At 32.5% G+C, this 21,862-nt stretch overlaps 1 protein-coding gene across 2 annotated transcripts; it reads left to right on the top strand.

Annotated features, from left to right (window-relative positions):
* Positions 1-44: 44 nt before the first annotated feature.
* On the top strand, positions 45-17,890 carry slc35d2 (solute carrier family 35 member D2). 2 transcript variants are annotated; one of them, XM_056464490.1, is made up of 12 exons: positions 45-377; positions 471-504; positions 3,400-3,486; positions 4,395-4,462; positions 4,536-4,607; positions 6,913-6,981; positions 7,072-7,174; positions 11,137-11,229; positions 11,313-11,380; positions 15,662-15,740; positions 17,083-17,165; positions 17,567-17,890. In XM_056464490.1, exons 1-12 carry the CDS (start codon positions 259-261, stop codon positions 17,682-17,684), a joined length of 993 nt encoding a protein of 330 aa, XP_056320465.1. In that variant the 5' UTR covers positions 45-258; the 3' UTR covers positions 17,685-17,890. The 2 variants fall into 2 exon arrangements, with proteins under 2 accessions (XP_056320465.1, XP_056320466.1); XM_056464491.1 differs by lacking the exon at positions 3,400-3,486.
* Positions 17,891-21,862: the final 3,972 nt, after the last annotated feature.

The raw sequence follows: 21,862 nt of genomic DNA, 5'->3' as shown, positions 1-21,862 counted from the left end.
CAAACCCCGCCCCCCCCAACGGCCCCTCCCACCTGTCATGTTAGTCTCTACTGTACCAACTCAACCGGTTAAACTCAGTCAAAATGCTAATGTTTAATGATTAACCCGCACATTTACTCATGTTTGATTGTGTAACATGTCGCGTGTGTTGAGCCGGACAGGTTGAGGAGGTTAAATTAGTCCCAAACAGCATGTTAACATCAGTCTCCAGCGCTCCAGAGGAAATCCGAGACTGAGAAACCGAAACCAGAGCAGAAAATGACGGTAAACGAGGAGAGTAAACACGGTAAACTCGCAAAGTTTCTCTCCGCCACCTTTTACGCGTTCTGCTCGTTCCTCATCATCGTGATCAACAAAAGTATTTTAACGGAGTATAAGTGAGTCTCAACTTCCGGCTCGTGTAGTAACATATGGACATATAGTCATATGAATTAACGTGTTGATGAGGTGTTTCTGTGTTTATGTGACAGGTTTCCCTCGTTTATGTTTCTCGGTATCGGGCAGGTGAGAAAAACTTATCATATACATGGATATATTACACAAACACTTATTATATACGTGTATATATTACATAATCAGTGTATATCTCTGTACATTAGCAGATTTCCGTATTTTCTGATTCATGTTTTTAATTATTTGTGGTTTTGAATTGCATTATGGGAGCTTAATATGAAATAAACACTTATAATATACACGTATATATTACATAATCAATGTATATATCTGTAAATTAGTAGTTTTCCATATTTTGTGATTCATGTTTTTATTTATTTGTGGTTTTGAATTGCATTATTAGAGCTTAAAATTACATAAACACTTATAATCTATACGTATATATTACATAAACAGTGTGATATATTACATAAACATATTTGTGATTCATATTTTTATTTATTTGTGCTTTTTAATTGCATTATGGGAGCTTAATATACATAAACACTTATTATATACATGTATATATTACATAAACAGTATATGTATCTGTAAATTAGCAGTTTTTTGTATTTTGTGATTCATGTTTTTATTTATTTGTGATTTTGAATTGCATCACGGGAGCTTAAAATTACATAAACACATATAATATACACATATATCTTACATAATCAGTGTATATATCTGTACATTAGCAGTTTTCCATATTTGTGATTCATATCTTCATTTATTTGTGCTTTTAAATTGCATTATAAGAGCTTAATATTACATAAATACTTATTATATACACATATAGATTACATAAACAGTGTATATATGTATATACATTAGCAGTTTTCCATATTTGTGATTCATATTTTTTTTTATTTGTGCATTTTAATTGCATTATGGGAGCTTAATATACATAAACACATAATATATACGTATATATTACATAAACAGTATATGTATCTGTAAATTAGCAGGTTTTTGTATTTTGTGATTCATATTTTTATTTATTTGTGATTTTGAATTGCATCATGGAAGCTTAATATTGCATAAACACATATAATATATATTACATAATCACTTATAATATACACGTATATATTACATAAACAGTATATGTATCTGTAAATTTGCAGTTTTTTGTATTTTGTGATTCATGTTTTTATTTATTTGTGATTTTGAATTGCATCACGGGAGCTTAATATTACATAAACACATATAATATACACGTATATATTACATAATCAGTGTATTTATCTGTAAATTAGTAGTTTCCCTATTTTGTGATTTATGTTTTTATTTATTTGTGCTTTTGAATTGCATTATGGGAGCTTAATATTGCATAAACACTTATAATATATACGTATATATTACATAAACAGTGTATATATGTATATACATTAGCAGTTTTCCATATTTGTTATTCATATTTTTATTTATTTGTGCTTTTGAAATGCATTATTAGAGCTTAATATTGCATAAACACTTATAATATATACGTATATATTACATAAACAGTATATATATGTATATACATTAGCAGTTTTCCATATTTGTTATTCATATTTTTATTTATTTGTGCTTTTGAATTGCATTATTAGAGCTTAAAATTACATAAACACATATAATATACACATATATCTTACATAATCAGTGTATATATCTGTAAATAAGTAGTTTTCCTATTTTGTGATTCATATTTTTATTTATTTGTGATTTTTAATTGCATTATGGGAGCTTAATATACATAAACACTTATAATATACACGTATATATTACATAAACAGTGTATATATGTATATAGATTAACATTTTCCCGTATTTTGTGATTTATGTTTTTATTTATTTGTCTTTTAAATTGCATTATTAGAGCTTAAAATTACATAAACACTTATTATATGCACATATACATTACATAAACTGTATATATATATATATATATATATATATATATATATATATATATATATATATATATATTCATTCATTTTCTTTTCGGCTTAGTCCCTTTATTAATCCGGGGTCGCCACAGCGGAATGAACCGCCAACTTATCCAGCACGTTTTTACACAGCGGATGCCCTTCCAGCTGCAACCCATCTCTGGGAAACATCCACACACACTCATTCACACATACACTCATACACTACGGACAATTTAGCCTACCCAATTCACCTGTACCACATGTCTTTGGACTGTGGGGGAAACCAGAGCACCCGGAGGAAACCCACGCGAACGCAGGGAGAACATGCGAACTCCACACAGAAACGCCAACTGAGCCGCGGCTCGAACCAGCAACCCAACAACCTTCTTGCTGTGAGAACTACCTACTGCGCCACTGCGTCGCCATATATATATATAAATCTGTAAATAAATATCTGTAAATTAGTAGTTTCCTTATTTTGTGAATCATGTTTTTATCTATTTGTGCTTTTAAATCGCATTGTGGGAGCTTAATCTTTCTTCCAATACCTTTTAAACCATGTAAAGTTGTAAAAAGTGAACATTTTTAATAGTTTAAAGTGATGTATTTGGGCTGGTGTTGTAGTTTATGCTACAAAAACCTTGTAGCATGTGTCTTTCTGTTATTTTACAGACTTACTTCTCTATATATTTTTGTTTCTTATACACTATATTATTTTAAACCACTAAAATGTTACTAAAAGTCGCTTTGTTAAACTGTAGAGTAAAATTTACAACATTAAAGTCGACAAAGCAAAGATTATACTAATAATAATGCAATTTACAACCGTAAATAAACACTTGTGAATCACAAAAATACAGAAAATGTTCATTAACAGATATATTTTACAGTGTATATTACTATTTTCATCTTACTCTTTAATACAACACATATTTCGAATTACTTTCTTTGAATAAAACCTACCCAAGTAACACATGTAGTGACCTAAAATTGTAATATATGACTTTTTTTCTCTCAAAACTGCACATAAATATAATCATTTTTTGTTGATTCACAGATGGCAGCTACTATCATCATTCTTTATGTCGCTAAAATGAATAAAACAATTCATTTTCAGGACTTTGACAGAAGCATTGTGGGAAAGGTAAAGCTTTTAATGTATGTAATTGTCTTTTTAATAACCACATTAGCATACAGAATGGCTTAGCTGTAATATGAGACGTGAGAAGATGTAAGAAGGCGACACGGTGGCTCAGTGGTTGATGAACTAAATTGGCCGAAGTGTATGAGTGTGTGTGTGTGTGAATGTGAGTGTGTATGGGTGTTTCCCAGTACTGGGTTGCAGCTGGAAGGGCATCCGCTGCGTAAAACATATGCTGGAATAGTTGGCGGTTCATTCCACTGTGGCGACCCCTGATCAATAAGGGACTAAGCTGAAGGAAAATGAATGAATGAAGATGTAAGAATTTATTTTTGATCTGTGGAATTTATAATGAATATTCTGATTTTATTTGGTAAACTTCATATTCATAAATGTAGATGGAATAATTCTAATTAACTCACTGCAGTGTATTAATAGCAAGAAATGTCAAGATACAGTTATAGTGGAAGTTAATTGAATAGTAAACTTGCTGTCTATTGCAGTGTTTCCCAACCCTGTTCCTGAAGGCGCACCAACAGTACACATTTTCCACCTCTCCCTAATCAAACACACCTGAATCACCTAATTAGAACATCAGAAGAGACTCCAACACCTGAAGTTAATGGGTCAGAAAAGGGAGACATCCAAAATATGTACTGTTGGTGTGCCTCCAGGAACAGGGTTGGGAAACACTGCTCTATTGGGTAGGTTAAATAATCATTTTGGATTTATATTGAAGTGAGGTTTATTTATTTATTTTTTAATCTGTAAATAGTTTTTTAACTTGTTTATTTTCTTGTCATGTTTTAAGTTGCGTTTGTTTTACTCGGATTTCTTGTTAAAATAGCATGTTTGCTGTCGTTTCAGTTAAAAATACTAAAAATAATACAGAATGGCTATTTGTCCCTCAGATTTTTCCTTTACCTCTGCTGTATGTGGGGAATCATGTTACTGGATTGGGAGGAACAAAGAAATTAAGGTAAATAAAAGAGTAAAAACACAATAGTTTTGCATAAAGAGGCTTATGTGATGCATTTTCTCCTGTTTTTCAGCTTACCGATGTTCACCGTGCTCAGAAAATTCACTATTTTACTCACTATGATTATGGAGTCCAGGATACTCAAGTATGTACAGTACATTCATTTACAGGTGTAATAATGTACGTAATTATTTATAATGATTTTAATTCATGCCTATAATCATTTGAGATTTTAATTATGCTGAAACTGATGGAATATTATGATTAAATAATATTTTAGTTCTATATTTATTATTTTATTCTGTATTTTTTTGACAGTATGACAATGTTTTTATTAAAATTGAGACGAAATGTTATCAGATAAACTATTATTACTATTTTACTGATATTTAATTTAGCAAATCCATTGCTCAAATTAGCTAATTATTATATGTATGCTAATATTTATTTATATTTATATACATTACTGGAGAACTCTAAAGGAGAGAAGCTCATTTCACATTAGATTTATAATTAGTTAAATTAATTAAATGATGTAAAAATTTAGTGATGCTTAGACAAAAAATATTAACAAAATGTAGTGTTTCTGCAACGATGCTGAATTTAATAATTACAATAATAACAAATTATTATTATAATTACTATATCATATGCATTATATTCTTATATATTATATTGATTGCAATTTTATTTTGATATTATATTTGGCTATATTAATTACAGTAATGTTGTAATGCTACTCAAACTGTACAGTAGTAATAACAGGATTGTTTATGTATTGATAATTATATTGATTATAATAACTAACAATTATATTTAGATTTATTAATTACAGTAATATATGAATGATTCTCAAACTGCATTAATAATAACATGATTGTGTGTTTGTATTGCTAATTATATTGATTATGACAGTGTTATTTCAATAATATATATGGATTTATGAATTACAGTAATGTTTTAATGATGCTCTGATATGATGAACTGTGCATTAATAATATGTGTATTTATGTGTAATTATATGATTATAATAACTATTTTATTTTGATTACAGTAATATTTAATGACGCTCAATCTGAACTGTATTGTAATAATAACAGGATTATGCGTGATTGTGTTTATGCATTGATAATATATTGATTCTAATAATTAACAATATTTAATATAGTTGGACTTATTAATGACAGTAATATTTTAATGATGCTCTGATATGATGAACTGTGCATTAATAATAACATGATAGTGTGTGTTTGTGTATTGATAATTATATTGATTATAATAACTAACAATTATATTTTAATAATATTTCATGATACTCTGATATGATGAACTGTTTAATAATAACGATGAGTGTGTTTATTAATAAATTGATTATAAAAAATAATTATATTTTAATAATAGATTTTGATTAGAGTAATATTTTAATAATGCTTTAACTGTATAGTAATGATAATAGGATTATATGTGTTTATGTATTGATAATTATATTGATTATAATAACTAACAATTATGTTTTAATAGCATTTTGATCACAGTAATATTTTAATGATGCTCAAACGGAACTGTATCGTAATGATAATGACGTTGTTTGTTTATGCATTGATAATTATATTAATTATAATTACTAACTATAATATTTTGATCATATTTTTGAATGTATTAATTACAGTAATATTTTATTGATGCTCTGATATGATGAATGATGAACTGTGCATTAATATAACAGGATTGTGTGTGAATATCTATTGATAATAATATTGATTATAACTAACAATTATATTTCATTAATATATTTAGATGTATTAATTACAGTAATATTTAACGATGCTCTGATATGATGAACAGTTTATAAATAATAACATGATAGTGTTATATATAGATGATTATATTGATTATAATAACTATCAATGATTTTTAATAACATATTTAGATGTACAGTAATATTTTAATAATGCTCTAATATGATCAATGGTGAACTGTGCATTAATAATAAGGATTTTGTGTTTATTTATTGATAATAATATTGATTATAATAACTAAAAATCACATTTTAATAACATTTTAATAGCAAACTGAACTGTATAGTAATAACAATGACTTTGTGTGTTTATGCATTGATAATTATATTAATTATAATTACTAACTATAATATTTTGATCATATATTTGGATGCATTATGTACAGTAATATTTTATTGATGCTCTAATATGATGAATGATGAACTGTGCATTAATAATAACAGGACTGTGTGTTTATGTATTGATAATTATATTGATTATAATTACTAACAATGACATTTTGATAATATATTTAGATGTATTAAATGAATCAACTGTGCATTGATAATAAGAGTATTGTGTGTGTGTGTGTGTGTGTGTGTGTGTGTGTGTGTGTGTGTGTGTGTGTGTGTGTGTGTGTGTGTGTGTGTGTGTGTGTTTTGATTTGTGCAGAAAAACCTTCGCTCCGCCTTTGGTCTGCAGTGTTTTGACTATCGTTCTGGGTGCTTTGATCGCAGCCAGGTACAGTAGATTATTAGACCAAATCAACCGTCATTAATGCACATAAACACACAGCCTAGAGTATTTATTAACCCTGTCTGAACTCTTCAGCTCGGATCTGTCTTTTAATGCAGAAGGATATACGTTTGTCCTGCTGAATGACGTCTTCACAGCTGCCAGTGGCGTTTACACCAAGAAAAAACTGGGAATGGAGGTACGAACAAAAATCTAATTTACTCACTAGTTACTCTCTCTCAAGTGGATTTAACCCTTTATGGGTTTCTATTTTCTGTTGAACACAAAAGACCTGTAAAACCTGTAACCATTGACTTCCATAGTAGGAAAAAGAAATACTATGGAAGTCAATGGTTACCGGTTTTTGGCATTCAAACGTTTATGAATTTCTTTCTTCTGTTGATTACGAAAGAAGATATATAAAGTTCAAACCTGTAACCATTGACTTCCATAGTAGGAAAAACAAATACTATGGAAGTCAGTGGTTAAAGGGTTTTAGCATTTAACCCTTTATGAGTTTCTTTTTTTTTTGTTCAACACACAAAATGAAAAGTTATTTTGAAAAAATCTGAAAACCTGTAACCATTGACTTCCATAGTAGCAAAAATAAATACTATGGAAGTCAGTGGTTACAGGTTTTTAGCATTAAAACATTGATGAGTTTCTTCTTTTGAACAACAAAAGAAGTTATATTAAAGAAAGTTGAAAACCTGTAACCATTGATTTCCATAGTAGGAAAAACAAATACTATAGAAGCCAATGGTTACCGGTTTTCGGCATTCAAACGTTTATGAATTTCTTTCTTCTGTTGATTACGAAAGAAGATATATAAAGTTCAAACCTGTAACCATTGACTTCCATATTAATAAAAACAAATACTATGGACGTCAATGGTTACAGGGTTTTAGCATTTAAACCTTAATAAGTTTCTTTCTTTTGTTCAACACCCAAAATAAAAAGTTACTTTGAAAAAAATCTGAAAACCTGTAACCATTGACTTCCATATTAATAAAAACAAGTTCTATAAAAGTCAATGGTGACCGGTTTTCAGCATTGAAACATTTATGAGTTTTGATCCTCTGTTAAACAAAAAAGATGTTATTTTAAAGAAGGCTGAAAACCTGTAACCATTGACTTTCATAGTAACAAAAACAAATACTATGGAAGTCAATAATTACAGGATTTTAGCATTAAAACATTTATGAGTTTCTATCCTCTATTGATTACAAAAGAAGATATTTAGAAGAAATCTGAAAACCGATAACCATTGACTTCTATAGTAGGAAAAACAAATACTGTGGAAGTCAATGGTTACAGGTTTTCAGCATTAAAACGTTTATGAGTTTTTTTCTGCTGAACACAAAAAGAAGATATTTTGAAGAAAGTTGAAAACCTGTAACCATTGACTTCCATAGTAGGAAAAACAAATACTGTGGAAGTCAATGGTTACAGGGTGTCAACATTCAAACCTTTATGAGTTTCTTTCTCCTGTAAAACAACAAAAGAAGATATTTTGAAGAAAGTTGAAAACCTGTAACCATTGACTTCCATAGTAGGAAAAACACATACTGTGGAAGTCAATGGTTACAGGTTTTCAGCATTCAAACCTTTATGAGTTTCTTTCTCCTGTAAAACAACAAAAGAAGATATTTTGAAGAAAGTTGAAAACCTGTAACCATTGACTTCCATAGTAGGAAAAACAAATACTGTGGAAGTCAATGGTTACAGGGTGTCAACATTCAAACCTTTATGAGTTTCTTTCTCCTGTAAAACAACAAAAGAAGATATTTTGAAGAAAGTTGAAAACCTGTAACCATTGACTTCCATAGTAGGAAAAACACATACTGTGGAAGTCAATGGTTACAGGTTTTCAGCATTTAAACGTTTATGAGTTTCTTTCTTCTGCTGAACACAAAAAGAAGATATTTTGAAGAAAGTTAAAACCGGTAAAGTAAATAGTTTTCCTATGTAAACCTTGATTCTTCTTTAGTTACATCGTGTACTAAGACTAAATTCCACGTTCATTGATTTAACCATCCTGTTGGATCATGGGTGAAAAATGACCCAGGCACCAATTTAACAGCAGAACAAAAAACCTAAACAATCAAAAAAATTTAAAAAGTTTCAGCAAAAAAAATGAATCAAATTTTCTATTTTCATATTTTGATGAAGGCTAAACACATTTAGGGTTCAACGCTTGGCAACTCAAGCTCATTAGTGATACGTACCCCTGTATACATTTCTGGAGATCACGAAATACGTCTCAGGAGCTACGTTTTTTTGCCGTTTTTGTTTTCTCAAGTCTGCCAGAGGCTGCTGTGTACGCTTTATCAGATCTCAAATTTCTCTCGCAGGTGCCATTTACACCTGCTGTTCTCGCATAAATCCACCAGAGGCCGCTGTCGACTGACTCACTGATCACGGTCGCCTGATTTCCACCACGTTTTCAGATGTTACCACGTTCCCACCCTGTTATTTACTTGTTTATTTAATTTTTGTTTTACCTGCTTTCTTGAACTGTTCTTCGCCAGACTCGAACCCCATCGTCACTGTCAACTCCGCTCTGCATCTCAAATCCTCCAACGTATGCGGCGAGCTACTGAGCAAACTGGTAAGAGCTGAAAAGCCATCCACATGGAGTTAAGCAGTCTGCAGGTAGTGTGAAAAGAAAAAAGCAATTGGTGGCATCATACCGCCTCGTATCGTTCATTTTAAAGACAAAATCCAGCGATACGTACCTCTGGCTACATAATTTGCGCTCTCCAGAAATGTATACGGGGGTACGTTTTCACAATGAGTACAAGTGGACTACAAGTTCCAGTCATGCACCGCTCAAACACACCTGTTCCTCATTCGGTAGATTACACACACTCACGGCTGGGAGCTGCTCATGAACTAATTACAAGGACTATATATACGGCTCACTTTGACACTCTCATTGCTGAGTCTTGTTTAACTGTGTGTGACATTACGATGCGTTTTCCTTGCCTTGCCATGTTAGACCCTTGCTTTGTTGTTTTGTTTATTTACATTGCCTGCTGCCTGCCTTTTGAACATCCGCCTGTTTATTCACCATGACTCTGGATTGCCACATACATCTGTTTGTTCCTGTGTTGACCGTAGCTTGCCTGACCATTCTACTAATAAACCCTGCAATTCACATTTCAATGAGCCAGTGCTGACGGTTGTCCTGGGGGTCAATTTTGAGCCGCCAGCTATAAAACCGATTCCTATGCCACAGAAAATACACTCACACACACAATAAGAATCTGCAGCTTTAACTCTTATGAATACTGTCCTGCTGAACACTCTTTACACTCCTGCAGGTGCTTTTATTATGATTAAACACACCTTATACTGTAGTGCAGGGGTCACCAATCTCGGTCCTGGAGGGCCGGTGTCCCTGCGGGGTTTAGCTCCAACTTGCCTGAACACACCTGCCTAGATGTTTCAAGTATACCAAGTAAGTCCTTGATTAGCTTGTTCAGGTGTGTTTGATTAGGGTTGGAGCTAAAATCTGCAGGACACCGGCCCTCCAGGAACAAGTTTGGTGACCCCTGCTGTAGTGAGAGATGAGTGAACACTGCTGAAATACTGCACACTGATGAGGGGACACCCAAACATTCACAGTGTGCGATGAAGATCGGCTTCGTTCTTCATGCAAAATAGATTTGAGGATTGTGATTGACCTAATTTTAGAGGTTTAGTGAAGACGGATCATTTTAGACCCTCAGGATGAACGCTGTATACTAAATTATAGACAACAGGAGGATTAAACTTATTTTTTGCCTCAAGAACCATCATAAAAAAAGAAATTAAAACAATCTCAGGATATTTTTTAAGAAAATAATAAATATCTCTAACGTATTTGCAAGTTAGACAAAGGCAATTAAGCTGCTGGTTATCAGCCAGTGATTGATAAATCTCCATAAGTCATGTAATAAGAACTATACTTATTCTTGAGCTTTGACCCCGGCTGTCAGATCAGTTTGATGAATTGGGATTATACATACAATAGAGTTAAAAATGCACCTGAAAGTCAACGTTTAATGCCAGCTGTGCAGTTTTCCACACCACACCTTGTCATTACAGATCAATCAACAGCCAAACCCTGAATGTAAACACACGTCTTCAATTCATTTTACTGTTTGTTGTTTTCAGGGTCTCGGTAAATATGGCGTATTGTTTTATAACGCATTCATCATTATTATACCAACTGTGCTGGCGAGTGCGTATACGGGAGATCTACGGAAGGTGAGTGACAAGAATAAGAATAAACGCACTGATCTGAGAGTTAAAGACAATATTAATATATAGATATATTTTTTTATTTCCAGGCTCTTACTTATGAAGGATGGCTGTCTTTTACATTTATATTGTATTTTTTACTGTCTTGTGTCATGGGGTAAGTGTTTCTCCTTTTATAGTTTATTATTTTTTTATTTAAAAAAATAGTAGTTATATATATATATATATATATATACATATACACACACACAGTTGAAGTCAGAATTATTATCCCCACTTTGAGTTTTTTTTTGATGATGTTTACCAGAGCAAGGTAATTTTCCAACCCAGGCTCATTCTGAAAACGTAGTCCCAAAGACGTTTCTGGAGACCGCGAAATACGTCCCGGGAGGTACATATTTTTGCAGTTTTTGGTTTTCGCGAATCCGCGAGAGGCTGCTGTGTGCGCCTTTTTGGCTTCTCGGACGTCTCCTGCTAGTGCCGTTCGTGCCCGCGATGTTCTCGCATGAACCCACCAGAGGCCGCTGTCGAACGAACGTTTGTCTGTCCGACTGACTGAATGAATCACTGGGCGACTGGCCAATCGGCCGGCCAACCCATCCTCCTCCTTCCCTGAACCCAATCGATTTTACCGATTGACCCGCCCGCCCTAAACCCAACCAACGATTTACAAAAGCCGTCCGGAAAAAGAAAAGCCCTCGTCCGATTTTTTTATTACCACGATTTTGGATTTTACCACATTCTCACCCTGTTATGAACCTCTTCGCTTTATTTCTGGGATTCTGTTTTAGTCTTGCCTGATTTCTGGAACCGCTCTTCCCCGGACTCGATCCCGGTCGTCGTCGTTGTGGTCAGCTCCTCTCTGCGTCTCGAGTCCGCCGACGTACAGGACGAGCTAACCGGACAAACTGGTTGCGGCGGGAAAGCCCTCCACACGAAGGTAAGCGGTCAGCCGGCGAGCGCTAAAAGAACCGGCGTCATACCGCCCCGCAGCGTTCGCTTAAAAAACGGAATGCAGCCATACGTACCTCCGGCTACATAATTCGCGATCTTCAGAAACGTCCTCGGGACTACATTTTCTGAATGAGCCTGGGTTCAATTTCCACAGTATGTCTGATAATATTTGTTCTTCTGGAGAAAGTCTTATTTGTTTTATTTCGGGTAGAATAAAAGCAGTTCTTAATTGTTTTAAACCCATTTTAAGGTCAATATTATTAGCCCCTTTAAGCTATATATTTTTCCCGATAGTCTACAGAACAAACCATCATTATACAGTAACTTGCCTAATTACCCGAACCTGCCTAGTTAACCTACATAACCTAGTTAAGCCTTTAAATGTCACTTTAAGCTGAATAGAAGTGTCGTGAAGAATATCTAGTCTAATATTATTTACTGTCATCATGACAAAGAGAATATAAATCAGTTATTACAGATGAGTTATTAACACTATTATGATTAGAAATGTGTTGGAAATCTGCTCTCCGATAAACAGAAACTGGGGGAAAAATAAACAGGGGGGCTAATAATTCTGACTTCAACTGTATATATGTATTGATGTATAATATATATGAATTATAAGTCACATCTATTTTATAATTGTTGTATTTAAGTATTAAATACAACAAATACAACAAATTAAGTGAAGAAATATAATTGGATTGTTAGATTTAATTGCTATTGGTCACAACATGACTTATTGGTCTTATAAAAGTTCATTATGATGCATCAAATAGAATACATAATATGAATTTAGCTGTACAGTAAATAACAGTACCTTTTGCAAAGCATTGCATTTTTATATCTGTGTATAATGAGCTCACGTAAACTGATTATAACCTGACAATGACTTATAGATTTTATATTTGCGCTAAAGATGATGAAAAAATGTTTTTAGGTTAAAAGAAATACACACACACACGCACACACACATATCTATCTATATATATTGATAAAAGCTCTTAGTAATGCATATTCAAAGATATTTACATTAGATGTCGTCTTCGCTGTTGTTGTCTATTGGAAGGAATGTGTCAATAGAGCCGCCATTTTGGTACAGGGTAGCGCTCCTTTATAATGAATGTGGAACCAAGGTGCAGTGGAGGACTGTGGCCATCCAGAGCCAGAGATATACACACATATATGCATATATCTATGATCAGGAGTTTTCCCGGTGCTCATTATGCAAGTATTTATCTAAATTAGGAAAATTATAATTGTACATCACTTTTCTACATCGATAGATAAGTGACCATAAGTGACCCGGCCATAGCTGACAAAGAGTGTGTGTTTGTGTGTATGGAAATGTATTATCCTCCCTCCCTGTTAAATTCGGTCTAATCCATTTCCTGAAACCACCCCCCCCCCCCCCCTCTCCTGCTTTCATTTCTCATTCTAACAGAGGAAGCGATTCGTTTGTGAATGAATCTCCGTTATGAACCACTCGTTCACTTAGCAGACAATAATACAAGTTTCTGGCAGCGCAGCGTCTTGTTATCATGTTTCATTTACATTGTTTGCTGATTTTATTCAACAAAACTAGCATAAGCTGAGTGTTTAGTGTGAGTTGGCGCTGCTTTGCCTTATGGTCAGTGCAGTAGAGACTGTATTATCATCAATAACGTTACTTATTGAGCACTAAAGTTCAGAACATATCAAAACGTAAAAAATGTAATCTTACCTATGAAATGTTCTGCCTTTATGCTTTGTTTTCTTTGTTTGCTTGTTACTACACCCGTACACAGTGCTAAAGTCCAGCATCTTCACACTGGCTTCTGTCTTGACTAGTGCGACTGAATGACTTTTGTCCTGGGAGCCCTGTACAAATGTGGCAGCACTATTGACACAGGCTCATATATATATATGTACACCGGTGTCATAGTCATCACCGGTGTGACATTGCGCCACGACATGGATTTTCTAATACCGTCAATACCGTAATAAATCAATTATGCGCCTTGAACGGCTGCATTTACATCAATAATAGCTAATTCTAAATAATAAGCCATTCAATTTTCTTCAAACGTTCAGTTGTGGTCTGAATACCTGTCCTTATACTACAGGGCTCGAAATTGCAACCATTTTGGTCGCATGAGCGCCCGAAATGTAATCTATGCACCCTCATAATATATTTGGGAGCATTTGAGTGTCTGAATATAATGGTTGTAGTGCAATCTGATTTGATTTTCTCTAAAAACTTGCTGAATCGCTCTACCCTGCTGCTGTATTGGTTCATATTAGCTGTCAGTCACTCAACGCTTCCCGCTGTCAGATAACAGGGAGCTTTTGTTACTGCAGGAAATGCAAAAGGCTGAAGAGTGAAAAGTGCACAGGTTTGCAAACCTCACCTAAAGTTATAATAATAATAATGGCGCAGATGACAGCGATCATGACATGAGGTAAATGTTGATCCGCCAGCTGAGATCAATCGAGTGTTTTCGGAGAAGGTGCCTGAATCTCGATGCGTTGCATTCACTGCGTGTTCAGCGCAAATGTCCGCTAAATATAAAATCTAATACTGTAGACATCATCGCCAAAGAAATTCGCCTTTACTAAGTTTACACTGAAACTACGGCTCATAACAAAGAGCGGAATTGCGCTGGTGGTCATCATGAGAATCCTGCTCTGTCTGCTCATAAATTGGTGCGGCTTACTCGCCTGCTTTATTCCACCAACACAGAGAAATGAAGATCAGCTCATAACGAGACTGAGCATTTACAATGACCCAAACCAAAACTTTTAAAGAGTGATAGAAGTGAGACTTTCTTTTGTCTGTTCTTCCTTGAGATGTATATTATTTTGCTATTGAAAGTAATACCACGATATTATACCGTCACCGTTCAAAAGATGAAAAATACCGTGATATTAATTTTAGGTCATATCACCCACCCCAAATATATATATATATATATATATATTTATATTATTTATATATATATATATATATATATATATATATATATATATATTTATATTAAGGGTGTATTGATATGCGTATTCGTATTGAACCGTTCGGTACGAGACTTTCGGTTCGGTGCGCATTGCAAACCGAACGATTCAGACTAATATCTAAAAAGATAAAATTATACCTTCACCCATTCGACAACAGGATTTTCATGAGTTCAAACTGAATCATATTTAAGATGACTACTTTATTCTTTGATATACTTCATCACAAGTAGCTCAGAATAACTTTAACATGAAAATCCCACATCATTTAACCCCGGGGCTGCTCAACCCTGTTCCTGGAGATCTATACCGTCCTGCAGATTTCCTGCATTTAATACAATAATTTTATACATTATTTTTGACGACAAAATTATTAGTAAAATTTTGGTTATTTTTAAATATTTCCCAGGAGCTGTTTATTTTTGTTCTATAGAAAATAATGCAAATGTCTTGATCTATATGTAGTAATTGCGTAATCTTTTCTTCGTTTCAGGTTTATTTTGATGTATTCAATCATCCTCTGCAGTTACTACAACACAGCATTAACCACCACAGTTGTTGGTGCAATTAAAGTACGTTCAATAATTATACATACTTATTTTAACCCTGTAACTGTCTGCTCTACCAAACGGTTGACCATGTTTTTACTGTTTTAAATAATGGTTTACACACAGCATTGTTGGTTTACAAATAAAAATCAAAGAAATATAATCCTGTTGCACTACTACACTTGATTTTGGTTTTATTGTAAAAAGAAACAACAAGAAAATGTGTTAAATGACATTTTTTATGACATCCTTAATAAATAAAAGGTGATTTAGTATTCTAAAATGTTTTATTTAGATTATTTTTAAATAAATTGCTTATATTATACTTCATATTTTCAGATTTTTTATAGTGTATGTATTAATTCCTGTACTTGTACCATAATTGGACATATCAACCATTTGGTAGAGGCTGACATTTCAGAAATTATGGGATGTGTTGAGTGTGATGCATTGAGTGTGTTAACTAGCGACATTAGGAATTAGGAAATGCAAAATAAACATTTTTTTTATGGTGGGACAGCTAAAGGGTTAATATAATATTATATGTGACGCATGACCACAAAACTGAGGCTCAATCACCTGAAAGCAGAATAAAAAAGCTTTTACGTGATGTTTGGTTTGTAAGGATGGACAATATTCATCTGAAGCTATTGAAGGTATTACTGTGAGAAAAGTCAAGTCAAAGTTTATTTATAAAGCGCTTTTTAAAAACAACAAGTGCTTACCAACAGCCAGAAGTAGCTGATCAGCACATCTAAGTGCCCTTGATGGAGTGTACAATTGGATTAATTGAATTACATTTTTTTTACATTTTTTTTAATTAAAATATTATTATTTTTAATCTGACCCACCACTGGGAAACACCCATACACACTCATTCACACATACACACACTACAGGCAGTTTAGTTGATCAATTCCCCTATAGCGCATGTGTTTGGACTGTGAGGGAAACCGGACCACCCGGAGGAAACCCACACCAACACGGGGAGACTCACGGAAACACCAACTGACTCGAACCAGCGACCTTCTTGCTATAAGGCGATCGTGCAACCCACTGCGCCACCCTGACGCCCTGAATCCTTTATGAATTATTTAAATAGAGCTATTCAAGTCATCTAGTGGAAGTATTCTCAGTATTGCTATATATATATATATCGTATTTCCCCAATATCATGCAGTCTTAATATACCATTTAAACTCCTATATTGTTGATACATCAACACCTGTGCGACAGCAGACATATTAAATATATTAAAGCCACACATTACAGATAATAACGTAACAGCTCGATCTTTATCATACTGTATTTCAGGAAGATCTGATGTCAATTCTCAGGTTTTGATCAGTGTGTTTGTTTCTGTCAGAATGCAGGTGTGATGTACATCGGCATGTTTGTCGGTGGAGACTACATCTTCTCATGGCCAAACTTTATAGGCTTGAATATATGGTAGGATACACTCTTTGTGAGCACATTAACCCTTGTGTATGGTTCTAATAGACTCCCCTTTGGTTATGTTGGTGGCTGTTTTTGCCACATGGATAGTAATTTACTAGCATGAACAAACGATTAGCAATAGATTACAGTGTTTATTTATGTTACATTAGAGAACGTTAGGTTAAATAACATTGGTGCGTTGACTAACATTAACAAGCCTGAATTTTGCTTTTAATTATGCATTAGATAATGTTGAACTATTAATAAATGGTTTACAGCAATAATGATATTGATGCTAAATTAATAACTAACACAGACCGTTATTTTTAAGTGCTGCTATTTTATTTGACCTCATTAAAGTCTGAGTATACTTTGATTTGTGAATGTTTTTAATTGTGTTTTTCTGTTTTCAGCATCTCGGCTGGATTAGTTTATTCCTACATCACATTAAGCTCTGCAGAAACCAACACAAAACCAGCGGAGGAGAAAATCACGGTTCATATTACAGAGAGTAACCTGCAGAAAACATGATTCTCCATGTTAAACCCAGCCACAGATCAAACCTTAGTGTTTTACTGAAGGCAGTGTTTGTGTATTGGTGAAGGAAAACCAAAGAGGAATCGCTGCTTCAGTCATTTACGTATTTACTACTGTTAAAAGGTTCTGGAATAGTGTGATTATTAATGTTTTATATATATATACAGTATGTCACAAACCCCTTACATTTCTGCTAATATTTATCTAGAGCTTTTAATAGGACAACACTGCAGAAATGACTCTGACACGATGAAAAGTAATCAGTGTAAAGTTCGTTTAGCAGTGTAAATGTATTGTCCTCTCAAAATAACTAATAATACAGCCAATAATAGCTGAACCCCTGGCAACAAAAGTGAGTACACCAGCACCAGGATTACTGGAACCATGTCCTGTGGTCTGATGAGACCCAGATAAACCTTTTTGGTTCAGATGGTGTCAAGCGTGTGTGTCGGCAAGCAGGTGAAGAGTACAAAGACAAGTGTGTCTTGCCTACCGTTACACATGGTGGTGGGAGTGTCATGATGTGCTGGCATTGGGGAGCTACATTTCATTGAGGGACACATGAATTCTAACATGTACTGTGACAAACTAAAGACGAGCATGATCCCCTCCCTCGAGAAACTGGGCCGCAAAGCAATGTTCCAGCATGATGATGACCCCAAATACACCTCTAAGATGACCACTGGCTTGCTAAAGAGGCTCAGGGAAAACGTGATGGACTGGCCAAGCATGTCTCCAGACCTAAACCCTATAGAACACCTCTGGGGCATGGTGAAAAGGAAGGTGGAGGAGCACTAGGTGTCAAATGTCCACCACCTCCGTGATGTTGTGATGGAGGAGTGGAAAAGGACTCCAGTGGCAACCTGTATAGCTCTGATCAACTCCATGCCCAGGAGCATTAAAGCTGTGCTGGAAAATGATGGTGGCCACACAAGATATTAACATTTTAATTTTTATCTTAGGGGTGTACTCACTTTTATTGCCAGGGGTTCAGCTATTATTGGCTGTATTTTTAGTTATTTTGAGAGGACAATACATTTACTCTGCTAAATGAACTTTACACTGATTACTTTTCATCGTGTCAGAGTCATTTCTGCAGTGTTGTCCTAGGAATAGATATAAATAAACATTTGCAGAAATGTGAGGGGTGTACTCACTTACGTGGCATACTGTATATTTAAGACTTGTCTGTTTACCAAGCCTGCATTTATTAGATCTGAAGTACTGCAAACAAATGGTAAAAATCTGAAATATTTTATTATTTAAAATAACAATGTTTAACATTTAATATACTTTAAAAGGCTATTTATTTCTCTGATTTCAAAACTGAATTGTCTGCATCATTTCTTCAGTCGTGTGATCCTCCAGGAATTATTCTAACATGCTGATTTGCTCAAGTTTATCGTAAATATTTATTTATTTTCCGCTGTGTTCTTTGATCATCATTTCTCTAAAATAAAAAAGCTCCTGTAACATAACACCCCATTCAAAAGCTTAAAGACAGCATCTGTTTATTTAAAAAATAATGTAAACTTTTATTTAGCAAAAGTCTAAGACATTTGATCAAGACATTAATGATGTCTCAAAATCTTTCTATATCAGATAATTGCTGTTTTTCTGAACTTTGTTTATTATAAGAAAGCTAAAAACACTACACTGTACACTTCAACAAACTTCAGGACATTTTTGAGTTTACTCAAATCGAGTCAAGTGCAGTATTTGGGTCGAAAGTTGAGTCAAAGTGTGTTGCCTTAATTTAAGTTGAGTCAACTTTTTTAACAGTGTACTCAGCAAATATAGCAAAATAGTGTTTTAGACTTATGTTAGTAATAATAATAATAATAATACTACACTCATTTGTGAAGGATCATGTGACTGGAGTAATAATGCTGAAAATACAGAAACCACAGAGAAAAAGCTGATTTAAAATATTCAAATTGAAAACATTTTAAATGGTAAAAAAACAGAATCAAATTACAGATTAAACTATATTTAAATAGAAAACAAATCATTCAATTGGTACAAATATGATGCAGAAAATTTGGTTATGAAAGCACATAAATACATTACATTTTAAAATATATTCCTATAGAAAAGTTACTTTAAACACATAAAAATATGATGCTAAAAATCTGTTTAAATCGCCAAAATGTGTAACATTAAAAACAATATTCAAATAGAAAACTTATAGAAATAGTAAAAATATGATGCAGAAAATTCAGCTTTTAAACCAGGAATGATTTGCATATTCAATTATATTTAAAATGAAAAGTTACTTTAAAGAGTAAAAATATGATGCAGAAAATTCTGGGTTTTTAAATCAGAAATAATAACAATTTTTAAATAAACTTAAATAAAAAAAAGATTTTAAATAGTAAAAATATGATACAGAAAATGGTTATGAAAGCACATAATTACATTACATTTTAGAAATATACAAATAGAAAAGTTACTGTGAACATTTTTTTAAATTATTCTAAAAATCCAGCTTTGATTTTTTTACATATTAAATTATATTTAAATAGAAAACAAGTCATTTAAATAGTAAAAAATGATGCAGATAATTAGGTTATGAACACACATAAATTACACTTTTAAATATATTCCAATAGAAAAGTAAAAAAATTAAGTAAAAAAAATGATGCTACAAATTGTTATGAAATCACCAAAGTGTATAACATTAAAAAACAATATTCAAATAGAAAACATATTTAAATAGTAAAAATATGATGCAGAAAATTCTGTTTTGAAATCAGGAATAAATTACTTATTAAAATATATTTAATTAGAAAACAAATGTCTTAAATAGCAAAAATATGATGCAGAAAATTTGGAAATATATTTTAAAAACATATTCAAAAGGAAAACATATTTTAAATAGTAAAAATGTGATGCACAAGTAGTTTTGAAACCAGGAATAAACTACATATTAAATTATATTCAAATAGAAAAAATATCAGTTTTGAAATAAAATATATTTAAATACACTAAAATACAATTAATTATTAAAATATTTAAAAGTTACTTTAAATCATGATGAAGTAAATGACATTTTAACATATATTCCAGATATTTAAAGAGTTTAGAAACTACAGGAATACATTACATTACGAAGAATATTTAAATAGAAAACTGATATTTTAAAAAGTAAAAATATGATGCAGAAAAATTCAGTTTTGAAACCAGGAATAAATTACATATTAAATTATGTTTAAATAAAAACTAAAATATGCAGAAAAAAATGGTTTATGTAATAACAGAAAAATGTGAATTGTTAAATATATTCCAATATAAAATGCTAAAAATCCAGTTTTGAAATCAGAAATAATTAGATTTTAACCTATATTTATTGTATTTTATATAGTAATATATATGGTTTTAAATATGGTTTTGAAATCATGGAAAATGTAACATTTACAAAATAATCAAACAGAAAACATTTAAAATAGTAAAAATGTGATGCAAAAAATTCTGAATTAAGACCAGGAATAAACTACATTTGAACATTTCGTCACTTTAGAATGATAAGGGTCAGTGTAGGTCAGTGTAGGTCAGTGTATGTTTTGGTCATTGGATTTTCAGTTTAGAAACAGATATTGAAAAATGAAAATCGAGCCGTTTTTTGATTTTCGATTTGAAATTAAAAACTAAAATTGAAATTTAAAGCATTTTTTGATTTTCGTTTTTGAATTTTAAAATGAAAAATCAAAAAAACGTCTCGATTTTCGTTTTCATGATGAAAAGCGGAAAAACTAAATTCAAAAATGATTTAATTTTCATTTGTTTTATTTTGAATAACAAAAACTAAAAATCAGCAGAAAACAAAAACCAATAAAGACTTTATATTTATATTCCGAAACCAGACAGGCAGACGCATTTATGCTGCCACACACTATAGGCTATTATTTTTACACTTAATAATGTTATAAAAGGTATTTTATTGTGATAACAGGATTTTGTTAAGACATATTTTCCTCATTGAAGCCGGATATATAAAACAACATGACATATGCTTTATTTGCATTGCTGAACAGTTTTCTGAAAATCACTTCCACTTCAGGAGTGACCGTAACATTGGACAATGAATCATTGCTCATCTCTCTGTGTTTTATATATATAATTTCAATTTATGTATTATAAATCTGCTGCTATATTTGCACATGGCTTATGAA

Source organism: Danio aesculapii, chromosome 8 (assembly GCF_903798145.1).
Source record: "Danio aesculapii chromosome 8, fDanAes4.1, whole genome shotgun sequence".
Classification (NCBI taxonomy): domain Eukaryota; kingdom Metazoa; phylum Chordata; class Actinopteri; order Cypriniformes; family Danionidae; genus Danio; species Danio aesculapii.
Note: the sequence above shows the minus strand (reverse complement) of the source record. Positions and strands in the feature narration are given on the sequence as shown.